The 14,365-nt window shown below is 35.3% G+C and overlaps 1 protein-coding gene across 6 annotated transcripts in view; it reads right to left on the minus strand.

Moving 5' to 3' along the window:
• TLL1 (tolloid like 1) overlaps nucleotides 1–14,365 on the minus strand; it is a 136,602-nt gene that overhangs the window by 69,509 nt on the left and 52,728 nt on the right. For 4 of the 6 annotated variants that reach the window (XM_065837344.2, XM_071807723.1, XM_071807725.1 and 1 more), the window contains exons 3-4: nucleotides 5,404–5,514; nucleotides 1,219–1,299 (exon numbers count right to left, since the gene is read on the minus strand). In XM_065837344.2, the coding sequence (XP_065693416.1) occupies nucleotides 1,219–1,299; nucleotides 5,404–5,514 (192 nt within the window). Of the gene's footprint in view, nucleotides 1–1,218; nucleotides 1,300–5,403; nucleotides 5,515–12,347; nucleotides 12,464–14,365 lie in introns of those variants that run through there. The other 2 variants (XM_071807726.1, XM_071807727.1) reach the window with 2 other exon arrangements.

The following is a 14,365-nucleotide window of genomic DNA, read 5'->3' on the forward strand; positions in this document are numbered from 1 at the left end:
GATTCTGGGGCAGGATCACATCTATGGTATCTTGGCAAAGTCCCAGGGCTGGGAGAGCAGCAGAAGCAAGAAAGGGAAGAAGCTATGGCACAAAGCAGGGAGAAAGCTCTCGATGCACAGGACAAAAAGCCAAGCCTGCCTTTGTAATAGCTAACATGTCACACAAAGTATATCAGGCATGATGGAGAAAATTTCAGGGTTAAAAAAAACACTCAGGTAAAGCAAATAACTTATCCTTATAAGTAAATAAATGAGAATTACACTGAAGTCTAAAATGCAAGCAGAAACCTCAGAAAAAAACTGTTGTCACGCTTAAAATGCAGTCATTACTGAATGACACTGCATGTTAATATAGATGTTTTACCACTCAAAAGTATTTTTATCAACTTTCTTTTGAACTAGAAGTATGAAATTTATGCCAAATTGTATGCAAAAGATGACAAACAATCATGCAAAAATTGTAATTCTCATATAAAGGATGAAGACTGTATACCAGAGCACATCTGCAAAGGCAGTTACTGTGCTCTGGTTAATCTTACAAGATAGGCATTGATGCATTTAGACATAATGTGGTGTGATTACAATGGAGCTTCACATGTTTTCTTTGTTGAGGTGGAGGTTTCAAGGCTTTAAAGTGACATCTGCTTGCATCAAATACGGTGAGTAAACTCCACCAGTATTATTGGGGATTCCACTTACATAGCCTGCTGAATTCAATTATGTTCATACTGACAAAAGAATGATTAGTAAAAAAATGTGGACTTTCAGTGTAACATACCATAAATGCTTCAAACACAGTATGAATCATAAGAATGCCCCAATTGGATCCAGAAAAAGAACAAAACCAAACAAACAAAAAAAAACCAAACACACTCGGTAAAATTAGCAGCTATGCAGCATAGCCTACCTGCACTGAAAAGACATTGTATTGACATCAGCTGATAACTGTGAACACAGCCATATGAAAAGGCTAAGGAATTTTTAATATGAGATTCAAAACTACATATTTTTGCTTCCAGATTTGATGCTGGAAATAGACCTCTAACAAAATGCAACAAAGAGCAAATACTTCATTACTATTCTTGTACTATTTATTTTACAGTTTGCTTATGCCAGTATTAATACAGAAAGGCTTTAAAGTGCTAAAGTACTATCATCATTAATGTTCATGATACATTATCACATCAGGCAACCTGCTAATGTAAACAGTAAAAATACCAGAGCCAAATCTTCTTATCCTGTCTATAAGCTGATAGAGGGCACCTCGTTTTTTTGACATTCCATGCTCTCCAAAGCCACCTTAAAAAAATAAAACAAAACAAAAAGAAAAAGGATTTCAGGAATTTTACAAAAGTTACAAACATAGAATCTTACACCTACAGCAACTATATAACTATATAACCTAAATACCCCGTGAAAACTGCAATGCATCTTAAAGGAAGTTTAACATTCTTTGATGACTCATATACAAATTCTTCAAGTATTCTTGACAATCAAATAAAAACACATTTTAGGTGAAAACATTTCTAATATGCATTCCAGAATGTAAGCCAACATGTCTTTGTTATTCAGACAAGTCAGGACAATTACATCATCTAATTACTATTTGGAACTTTTTTTTCTTCCTGGTGACCTCAGCATCCTCAGAGCCATATTGAATGACAGCTAAAAGCCTTACTTTTGCAGAAATTTCCTGTGAAAGAAAATATCCAAAGTTTCATCAGGAGAAAGAAAACAAACAAATGAACAAAAAAAACCACAAAAAATAAACAAACAAACAAACAAAAAACCACACACCCGCAACACAAAACCAACACCCACCTGATACAAACTTAATATGGCTGATTTTACTGTAAAATATTTGATTTTCTTTGTCAGCATGCAAATAGACGCCAATGCACTCTAAAGGCTTTGAAACATCATACACTGGTGCATATTGCAGTAGGACCTCATAGGCATATATATAAGTGTTTCATTTCAGCAACCAATGAGCAAGAAAAACTGTTATTAAGTAGTTGATTTTAATATTTACTGTGCTATTTACAAAAACGCAACACATTTCTAGGTTTACTGCACACATTTGATGCATTTGCCACATATTCCCTTCACGTATAATCCTTCTGTGGCTGCAGGTGCCTTTGCAAACACGAGTACACCAAAAGAAATAATATTTATAATACTGCACTAGTCAAAAAAATTTATTCAGAATTGTTCAGAAAGTTTTGTGATTTTCAGAAGTTCGTAGTAGGCTGTATTTTAAAATTCAATATCTGTTATAGGACAAGAGAGTTTTCAAACTACTTTTACAGCAGCAAAAGTAAAAAGATAGAAATAAAAGGATCATCAAAACCTCCAACTGCCACTAAAAAGACCCTTCCCAACTTCCTATAAAAATTTTCAATACATATGTGGAAAACATATTTATTAAAGAGCACTAAAAATCATATTACAGATAAGAAAATTCCATATAAGGCAAGTGAGTATGTGTGGATACTCAGTGAATAACAATGTGCCTAATTATTTGGATTACACTGTCACATAGTTGCTGGGTCCCTTGAGAAAAATTTTCCAAATTTTTTAAAACATTTTAGATAGATGAGGTAATAGTTCAACACATTCCTTTCCATCAAGTTACATGGTAACTATAATATACACTAGAGAATATAACAATTCCATTCCCTTTATTGATCATCATTAATGCAATTGCCTCTTATGTTAACATTCATCTTATAAAAAAAAGGCAAATAGCTGGAGATTCTAAAAAAAAATATTACAAAATCCTTAAAAGCATCAACTGTCACAGACATAACAGAAAAAATACCATTATTTACATAAAGAACTATTTCACTATCATTATTTCTAGAAAAATATTAAATTATAATTTCTCTGTTAACACAGCCTGCATCTTCCACTTAGTGAAAAAGTAAACAAGTATGCCACATAGAAATCTGTCTTACATTAACAATATACAGCTTTGCCAGACCACAGTCTAAGAAAGTTTAGAAAAAAATTTATAAAAAGTCATATTTGCTACATCACCTCACACTTGAGGCAGGAGAAGGAGGCTGCTTTTGACAGTTGGGATTCACAATAATACGTATATAACAATTTTATCAGCTTTAACTTTGTTGCAGTTTACAATGATTATGCATATTGCTTGGGCAAAATGACAAATAAAATGACAGATCTATACTCTGAGATGCTCACAGATTAAGTATCTGACCCTGCAAATCCAGGTAGATAATCCTCATCAAAAGGAGTAGTCAACATAATGTGAATCAGAGCCTCTAAGCCTCAGGGGTTTTAATTAATAGTTGCAAAGAAAAATGCAACTCCACAGCTCCATCTTGGTGATTTACACTCAATTATCTAACCATTTTACCTGACATCACCTTTACTTTGTGAAGGTCAACAACAGAAAGTGCTCAGAAATCAAGCTCATAATTAATTGTCAATGTGTCTGTAGCCAAGGTGAATTTGTTTTCTATTTTACAGACATTTTAAATTCCTTTTCTAGTTGCTACTTAATATCAACTAGTTATTTGTTGGCAATTTACTGATTTGTAAATTAGATCACAGCAGGTTGTGCAGTTTGCAAAAACAGGCTAAACTCCTAGTTTCTGTGTCAAAATGCTGTAAATTTGGAAAAATAATTACATATGTAAAGTGTAAAATTGAGTTCTCCAACTCTCTTTTCAGAAAAGTTGAGAATGCTGAGGATTCACTGAGAGCCATTACAGTTAACTTCAGCAGAGTTTGTTCCCAAAGCTCAGTCGCATTGACAATTCAGTTGCATGGATTTCTCTTGTGCAATAAATGCAGAAAAATTTGATCCAAATGCATCACTAATCCTCAATAGGATGACTCAATATCCTGAACAGGACACTGTCCACAGGAAAATATAACGCATGAATCTCAAGACAGGTAAGGAAAGAAAATCAAGTAGAATATTAAATATTATTAAACCAGCTCAGAAATCTGTACTCCTTCTGTGGCAATTGAAAAAAAAAAAAAAAAAAAGCAAAAAAAAAGCTGTGCAGTTAAAAAGAAAACAATAGAAAAGCAAGAAGAAAAAGGAAAGTCAGCAGGCCAAGGAAATCACTTGACTGCATCCACTCTAAGTGGAAATGACTGACCTTGCTCTCTACATTTTCTCAGCACAAGTAGTGCCTGAAATACCTTCAAAGCCAATTAAAGCGATTTGTTTGGGGGAAAAGGGGGCAGGGAAACTGCTGAGTCTATGAACATTTTAAGATCCAGTCTTGATCTAGAAATGACCAAAGGTGTTCCTGCCTTGAAAAAACAAGTGGCTTTAAAGGGAAACAAAATACATTTTTAAGTTTCCATTAAAATAGTCTAACTAAGAAAACTAAAAATATTTTCTATATCAATACTGGAAGGTTAAATGGAAAATTGATTCTTTGATCTGAAAAATTCCTTTCTGATCACTCCTCACAGTGATCCTTATTTCCACAAATCAGGAATCATCAAGGTAATAGTAGCTCAGTTCAAGAACATAAAGAACATGCTTAACAGAAAATAAATTTAAATTATGCATTTATACATTTTCTAATAACATTTTTCCCATACTTTTCCTAAGTAACTTACCATTTTTGGTACTACAGACTGAAAGTTTACAAATTCTCGTTATGAATTTACAAATCAGAACCTGAAAGCATAGCTGGTTTTAGACATTAGATAGACATCCATTGAAGATACAAATTATGTTTTCTCTCACGCACACGTACATATATATTCACACATAAATAATATCTCCTTATCTGTCTGTCTGAATATCCAACTGCCTGCATTAATCAGATTGCAGCTTCTGGCACTCATGTACTGTATGTTAACAACAGTAAATAAACATGTATTAAAATGCCAGATAAATAGTTGCTTTTTAGACATGGCAAATTCTAGCAAGGATGACATGGTCTTGTCATGTTTCTATATCTGACTACAAATCTGGAAAGAACTGAAAACAGAGCAAAAGGAAGGGTTATAACCCAAGACTCCCAGCCTCGCCTCCAGGATTCCACCAATGTTCTCCATTGGACATTTGAGGTCTGCTATCAGGAAATTTTAGCAACAAAAGAAAAGCTTTGTACAATTTCCTTTCCCATGTGACCATCTGCAGAGTGGACTCACAGTTCCTACCAGTTTCTGCTCTTCTGTTCAGCAAGCTATTTTTAATCAGAAACACCAGGATAAAAATTACAATTTTAGCTTTTGTCTTTCTTTCTTTAAAACAAATTTATACTCATTGTTTAATAACATTTTAAAAGTGTGAACTAAGACTACCCAAAACATTATACCGAATTTCTACATTTAAAACAGAGATCACCTTCTATGAAGAAGTAAATAACAGGAAAAATAAGTTAAAACAAACTTGAAATATCATACCTGTGTTATGGCCAAGTCTTTCATTGGAGTGCTGCGTAAGGTCAATTGTCCTGTCAATTTGAAAGATTTTTAAGTCTTCATCATCTAAGGCAATATCTCCCCAAAAGACAGCTTTAAATAAAAAAGAGCTCAATTTAATTAAAGAATTTATTTCGACATTAAAACCAATCTGATGACTATAATGTCATGTTATAACCCTTGGGAAAATACATGACAAATATTTATTTATATCCAATATATTTGCTTACTGATATGTGTTTTTATATGAAGAAACTACATAGCAAAAGACAAATACTTTGTTTCAGTATTCTCTTAAACTCCTACAATCTTTCTAATTTCTTTGCACATTGCCTAAACACAATCATTTAATTGTAATATCAATTTATTAACAAATTTTCAGCATCTGTGCTGCTTTCTCAAAGTAAATACAACAAAGCATAAAGGACACTGAAACAAGTTAGCATTCGACCTTTGAACTCAAGCACACAGCACTGAGAAAATACAACCTTTACATTTGGTTCACATTTTCCTGAAAATGAGAATTTGAAGTAATTTTTATTATGTTCCAGATTCCATATTACATTATGTTTGCCTCAGAGAATTATATATGTTTATTTTCTGTTTAACTGAGTGAAAAAATACTTTCATTTTCCTCTTGGTTGATTTGTATGCATGCCATTTATAATCTCTATTATTAGGATTCTTTCAAATACGTTGCTTTTCAAAGCTCCAGCCTCTCTCTCTTCTTCTTAACCTTTCTTTGACCTCTTTGGTGGGTTTCTTCTGCTCTATTTTCCTCTTATCTTTCTGGCTTTCTCATTTTTTTTCTGTTTGACTTTTGCATAGCTAGGTCATCTTCCCTAAGCTGCACAACTCAATGAACCAAGACATAGGCCCACCTGCAAGAATTTGGGATCTATAACCTCAGTCTTTCATCTCTGCCTACTTTTGTTGAGATTCTATCCTGAGACCTCCCTGTCAACTTAAACTTATCCTTAAAGCTGAACTCAACAGGCCATATCCTCAACTGCTGTGAATGAAGTCAACAGAGCATATATCAATTAACCTGAGCTGAAGTGGCTGTTTATTATCTTGATACAAATTCTTCCTTTCCCCTCTCTTCACTGCCTCCATCAATAGCTCTATTATCTGTCCCCTCAGACTCACAAAAACCCTGGGTTCAATCCTGGTGTCATCTTCAACTCTCTCCCTTCTTTCCCCCATCCAGGAAGACATCACTAACTTTGCCTGGTTGTCCATTATACAGTTCCACAGCAAAGTCCAACTGTTACCAAATCATTCTCTCTGGTCTACTTGTTTTTCTCTGTCTGTTCACTATATAATGTTGTAGAGACCATTCATCAGACAATATTCTCAGCAGTTTCACGTTGCTGCAAAAGTTACTTTTTTCTTATTTATTGATGCTCACATGTGTTAGTATTGAATCAAATCCATTTAAAAAAACCTCTTTACTTAAGAAAAAAGATTTCTAAAGAACTCCCAGATATTACATTACTTCCTCCTATCTCCATTATTTTTCTCGAATGCAAGGCAATTAGGAGAAAATGCATTAAAAAAGCCTCTGGTCTGCCATGTAAATCACCTTAAAAAAATAGATCACCTTCAAAGAGTTCAAAAATGAAAATGAAACTTTTCAGTTAAAAACATAACCAACATCTTATGTCTTACTTAAACATAAATATTTCCATGTATATAATTTTTACACAAAAAATGTCTCTTAGAAAGTACAAGTATTTAAGACCATTTCTGAAACTGTTCAGTCACTTGCAACACATTTCTGAACACTCTCCTTTCAAGGGTCACTATTTCCTTATGTTCACATTGAGTACACTGGGGACATCTCTCCTCTGGCTAGGTTGCTCTCGCCAGCGATGGTTTTTACCACCAGGTCAAGAGGCAGAGCTAGTGGCAGCTCTAGATGTGTTTTGTTTGGTTGGTTGTTGGTTTTTTGTTTTGTTTTGTTTTTTGTTTGTTTTGTTTTTTTCCTTCAGCTTCTAGGAAAAAAAATCTCAAATCATCAGAGTTTTGAACAGTGAGGGAAAGAAAGTCAGTAGTCTCCATCTGACTAGAGTTAAATATCAATACTATGATAGACAACTTCTAGAGATCTCTCTTGGATGTAATTCATAACAGGGGCCACTGCACAAGCACAATGACAGACTGCAAACTTTAATAACAAGAACAAATAATGGTAAGAAGAAGAAACTTAACATTTTGGTCTATGAAGACATGATGTGCCCCAGCAGAGGTCACAGGGGTTGTCCACACCAGACTCAAGGAAATGCTAAAGCTTAAGAACAAGCCTGTTTTTCTTTCCTGGTAATATTGAGAGTTAACAAAAGAAAGGTTCTGATTTGACAACAGATGATGCAAAAAACAGCTCTCTGACAGAAATGCACTAGTAAAAATCCTTTTGGTTTCAGTGTGTACTGATATATAAATATGAAAACCCAAGGCAAATCAAGCTTCAGAAAAATAATAAAGTAGCACAAAAAATGGTGGAAAATATCTTCCCTAGTCTTGATGATGTATCTTTAGCACATTGCTGTGGTAACATTTATTTTGCCATGAAAACACAAATAGCAAAGTCTACACCCTGTGAATTTGTTTGACATAAAAATTTGTGTGCACACATATAAAATACACCTCAGTGTTCAGGCGAGGTATAGTGACTTTGTCTGTTGGGTTAGAAAGGAAAACAAAGCCATGCTATTTTAATTAATCATCTGGACTGCTAGATAGTTTTTTATTAGCAAGCAGGTGCAAGGTTAAGTTTAACAATAATATAACCGTGGTAATATAACAGTAAGTGATGATGCAAGTTTGAGTTAATTGTAAACAAGTAATCTGCATGACCAATAGGAGCTGGGTTCTCTAATGTATTAACTAAGTATGAGTTAACACTGAAGAAATATATAGGATTGCATTTTTAAAAGTACAATGGAAAGTTCAGAGCTTTCTTCAGACCACTGTTTTTTTGACACAAGGCAATTCTGTTTTACAGAAAAAGACAAACATGTAATAGACATACATGATGAAAGGCAGAAACCTGGATAGAACTCATTTGACTTCAGCAACAATTTAATAATTGCCACTTTTACTTAAATAAACCTGTGGTTTTATGAATTAATTTCAGTGAAACTAGGAAGATATATACCTAGCAGAAGAAACCACTGGTAACTGTATGCTATTTAATTTCAATATAGTCAAAACAATCAGGAACTGAGACAAAAACGGAACAGACAACTGCCCTTTAAAAAACACATCTATTTTGCCAGTGAAAGGTCAACACTGAATATAAATTCTGCCCTTCAAAGCCTGAAGCACAACCCCATCTGAATTATCAAAAAAAAAAAATAAAAACAGGTGTCCCCCACAACTGTTAAAATTGTCCTTTAATTTTCTGGAATGCCTGTGTAAGTGTAAAACTACTTTGTAACAAGAGAAGACCTTAATATTATCTCCTGCCTTAAAATTTTTATGGCCTGAAACTATCTGAAGAAGTCAGTCTGTATACTTCATCATGTCACACACCAATCTTAAACCACAGAAAGCAAGCAGAGGATTGTTTGGGTATGCAAGGCATGATGCTAAAGACTTCGCTAAGAGCATGTTAGGATTAAGAGCTTTATTAGCTCCCTCTAAGGAACTTCTGACAGAATTGACCTGGTCAGCTCTTCACCTCCCTCATTTTTCGCAGATATTTAATTCGTAAGTAATATCTAGAAAATTAACAAGAATCTGATAACCAATTCACTCAGTGTGGAAAAAAATAAAAGGATGGGAGAACTTTCAAAATTATCCAAACAGAACTTTAATGTAACTGCACTTATTTCAGGGTACTTCATATTATCTCTTGTCCTACCCATCTATTCAGGGATCAGGAAAACTCGATGTTTACAGGCAGTTTTTTCATTTAATTTGAAAATGCAAGATGATTGACAATAAACTTAATAAAAATCTGTTGAAAATCTGAGACAGTATTAATTACAGGAGGAAAGTGTTTCAATTATCTTTTATTACATACAGGTTCTTAACAAAAAAGAAAATGGATGTTTTTGTCCAATTCTTGATAAAGGGGTACATACTCTGTTATGCCCAATATCATGCAACTCTGTTTTTATTGGGGGGGTTATCTTTTACATGGCCACTACATTATGCATTTACAAAAATTAAACTAACACAATACATGCGTCAATTTCTGAAAAATGGACACAAAGTGATTATACAGTAGAAGTAAGTTTTTCTGTAACAGTGGAGGAGGATTTACGTGGAGCTTTTAAAACAGAAAGTACTCTTCACTAGCAGATGCAGTTCTGCTTCATACAACCCTCAGCCAATCATCATCTACAAAAAGATCTTATTTTATTAAAAGACAAAACACTGCCATATAAAGCAGCAAAGTGCTTTATACATGTAAACAATCAGCTCACAAGCATGAAAATAAATGGGAAAATAAGTGGGTTGTAAAAGATATCTGCCATCCACAGAAACACACCTTAGTATTACCACACAAGTACTGTGACTCGAAAGGAAAAATAAGATGATCTATAAAATACAGATCATGCACAGGAACTGCAGCTACATTCTACTACTTGTAACAGGAACTATTATTTTATCATAAATAATTAAGATTCACCCACAAAACTCCCTTTGCTAATCTACTCTCTTCCAGCAAGGCCATTACCACATCAAATATCCAGTATTCCAAAGGAATAAAATATGTTGCTACAGATATGAAATATTTTTTTTTAGAGAGATGAAAACTCTTTTAAGTATATGGATGTACGTACATGATATTAATCAATTAGCATGCACAGGACAAAAAAGGCTTTTATTACTTTCTAAAAGATGCTTGAAAGTACATGGAACAACGGAGAAATTATGTGCTTAAATCCATGGGGCTGCAATATGTGTTAGGATGGCTCATTCTGGGATTTGAAATATCTATTAGCATGTGAGTCTGCAAAATACATACAGGAGTATATTCCTTATAATTGCAATAACAAAATTATCTACATCAAACTTCCTTCACAATTTTTTTCTAGAATTATTAGTGCTTAAAACTCAAATCACAAACAGCCATTTTTTAATAAAATATATTCCTGATGGTGTTTTTAATGATATTAGTACCAAAAAAACAGCTCTGCCTTGGGGTCAGCCCAGCACAGCAGCTACCAAGGACAGCTCTGGGAGCCGGGCACAGGCAGAGCCCACCACCATCTGCAAATGATTTTCATCACAGGATTTGTTCTGATTGACTGGGCAGGCTAGAAAAATGTTCAGCTTTCCCACATTGGGAAAACTTGTGGAAAATAAGATGAGAGAAATTCTTTCTTAGACTTTCTCAAACTGAGATGTAAACTGTGATCGGCCACACAGGTGTTCTCTTGTTCTGTGAGCAGATGAAGAATTGTGACAGGGAATTTATTCCTGTACCAAAAAGATATCAACAAAAGGATTAAGGCAATACTAGAGGACATTTTAAAAGCAAAACCTCAGATTTTAATATGCTACTGGGAGTGAAAAGCACAAGAAGATTATGCTTCATCCCCTTCATAGAAGCTGCCAAGAATGGACAACAAAAACATTAGAGTTAACTGCATGCAAAATTGAAATCTGAAGAGCTCTGTAATATCCTTCAATGGGAGGTAGGACACCCAGCACTTTTTAAATTCTGACCAGTAATTCAGGCAGCAAGAGGTGCCAAAAAGTGTGGTGACCCTGGTTCAGGGTAGATATTCATCTAACCCACATGTGTAGCAGTGCAATTAGTATGCTCTTCTATAGCTGACTCATTGAGTACTTCCCTGTAAAAACACAGTTATGTGCATTATAGTCTATCTTGGTGAGTCATTTTGTTCCATACAATCCAAAGGCTTACATAACTGCCTCTAACTCTGAACAGAAAAAGGAAAATTAGAGCTAAATAAGTAAAAACAAATTCATCTCATTACAGGCAAGACAACATACGCTACTATAATTAACCTGATTTTGTATTCCCACTGTCTTCAAATCTGTTCAGCCTTTCCAAGATTTTCAGGTGCAATACATTTTTCTTAGAAATCATTACAATGAGAACAAGACAGTGCAAATAAACAGCAGCCACACGTATAAGAGTGCATGCCATACCCTAACCTCTTTCTATCATTATACATCGTAAGTGCTACCTTCAGTCATAACTGTGTAATAAGTTTCTGTGTTACTATATAGAGCTCACAGGATTTTCAAAAGAAATTTACGAATTGAAATTGAAGTTAATTTAATAAAATGTTTGATAATCATCCAAATCAGTTTGACTTTACAATCAACAAAAATATGACAGGAAAAAAAAAAAAAGAAAAAAAAATCTTCAACAAAATTAAACAGAAGACCAAGGCAGCCTATTTTCACAGGCACACCTAAACAAGAAGTTAGCTACTTCATTAATTTCACCATGCATCATTTTCAAATCTGTGCGTCACTATGACAAGTGTTAGTAAAACCTCCTAATTTACTTGAAAAAGCTCACATAGACACACTTGAAAAGGGATATAACACCTCTGATTGGCTCCTTCCATGTTCCTACATATTGTAAAAGTAAATTATGTAAAATAGCAAGCTCATCAACACTCATACCAGTTCTATTTTTCAAGACTCCTGCTTCAAATTTCTAAACAAACAGCTACTATTTTCCCTAAAGAATGTATCATTTTCAGGTCTATCAGAAAAGAAAATCATTATGGTAGAATACTTCAAACATCTCCAGACTGCAAACCAGCAAGAAGTACATTACCTCGTTTTTTTCAATGTGGCATGTCTTGGCAACATCTAAAGTTATCCTTAAATCAGCTAGCTTGTGTATGGCAGTAATGTCACCTCAGAAGCACAAACGCAATTTACTCAAATCTTAAATGATGCAGTTTCCCTGCTGACATCATTACCTGCAACTCATGACTGTCTCATGTCACCCACTCTTAGAAAGTTCCCCTGTGTTCCCCATGCATGATGCTTTTAGCTTCCTTCCTTCCTTTCACCATGCGTTCACATTTATAGGTAGGGTGCTGAAAAGGCAACAACCCTGTTGGGGACAAGTTACACTTGTGGAGCCCCATCTGTGGTACATAGTATTTCACTGCAGCTCCTCTGCACTGTTCTCCAAACTCTGCAGGAAGTTGGTACCAAATTGATCCAACCATGACATAAAAACAACCAGGTATGACCAGACGGTGGACATAAAAAACACCTGTAGAGCCAAAGACAGAACAAGAGAAATAACTGCTGGTGAGACATTCCCCCATCCTACAGACCCAGCAGGTTCCAGACACCCCTCCCAGGCACACATCAATCAGATCATAGCACAGATGGGCTATGGGTTAAGGGCATGCAGCACTGGGCATATTCAAAGCAGAAAACCTCTCCAATGCAAAGCAATACTCTCAAGGAAAATGGAGTATTTGTGACACTCTTTATGAAGGTAAAATCTTCACTTACCACAAGAGGCATTTGTAGAGTTTGAACTTTGTGAAAGGAGGTACTAGTTTGACAGAGATGTTCCTCTGTGACACAGCATAAATCTTGATTTATAGATATCCATTTCCTCTGAGCTAAGTACAGCTTTTACTTTGTTCTTAATTTGAAAGTAGCAACTTTTTCAATTTCATTTTTTCTATTTCCTTTTTAGAGGAACAGTTTTCATAATCCTTTAAAATTAGTACAAAATGAAAAAAATACCTTCAAGAAAGCAAGGACTACTTTCACAGAAGTTGCAATCTTGGGTAAAAGGACAAGCTTCACTCCTAAACATACTGAAAGGTATTTTAAGGACCAGTTTTTTAACAATGGGACAACTCCTCCATGAAATATTTGGTTCTTGGTGAAACTGTTCAACCTGGCAAGCTTCCTGACTTTCAGTGACTATTCTCTTTTCTTTTATGAAAGATCATCATCAACTACACAGACCTTGTAACTGGTAAAAATCATTCCTCATGTAATGAGTTAACTGCTGAACTAAATGCAGAGGACACTGCTGAGCAGTAAAGGTGTCTGCATGCTATGGTGGGAAGGAAGAAGCTACTCTAAGAATTTTCATCACTGATACTGGCTCAAGCCAGATACTGACAAAACAAACCTACAGAAAAATATTCTGAAAAAGATCCATTTATCCATCCTGCTATTAACTTTTTTATTATATTTTTCTACTATTTCTAGTTTTAGACTGCAGAAAGAGTAAAAAACAAACAAACAAAACCACACAAACAAAAACCAAACCAAAACAAAAAACCCAAACAAACAAAAAAAACCCACACAACCAAACATCACAGTATCACAGTATCACAGTATGTTTGGGATTGGAAGGGACCTCAAAAGATCATCTAGTCCAATCCCCCTGCTGGAGCAGGAACGCCTAGGTGAGGTCGCACAGGAATGTGTCCAGGCGGGCTTTGAATGTCTCCAGGGAAGGAGACTCCACAACCTCCCTGGGTAGCCTGTTCCAGTGCTCTGTTACCCTCACTGAGAAGAAGTTCTTTCTCAAATTTACGTGGAACCTCTTGTGTTCCAGCTTGATCCCATTGCCCCTTGTCCTATCATTGTTTGCCACTGAGAAGAGCCTGACTCCATCCTCGTGGCACTCACCCTTTATATATTTATAAACATTAATAAGGTCACCCCTCTTCTCCAAACTAAAGAGCCCCAGCTCCCTCAGCCTTTCTTCATAAGGGAGATGCTCCACTCCCTTAATCACCTTTGTTACCGTACGCTGGACCCTCTCCAGCAGTTCCCTGTCCTTCTTGAACTGAGGGGCCCAGAACTGGACACAATATTCTAGATGGGGTCTCACCAGGCAGAGTAGAGGGGAAGGAGGACCTCTCTCGATCTACTGACCACCCCCCTTGTAATACACCCAAGGATGCCATTAGCCTTCCTGGCCACAAGGGCACAGTGCTGGCTCATGGTCATC

The sequence above is a fragment of the Patagioenas fasciata genome, chromosome 4, assembly GCF_037038585.1.
Source record: "Patagioenas fasciata isolate bPatFas1 chromosome 4, bPatFas1.hap1, whole genome shotgun sequence".
In the NCBI taxonomy this organism is placed as follows: domain Eukaryota; kingdom Metazoa; phylum Chordata; class Aves; order Columbiformes; family Columbidae; genus Patagioenas; species Patagioenas fasciata.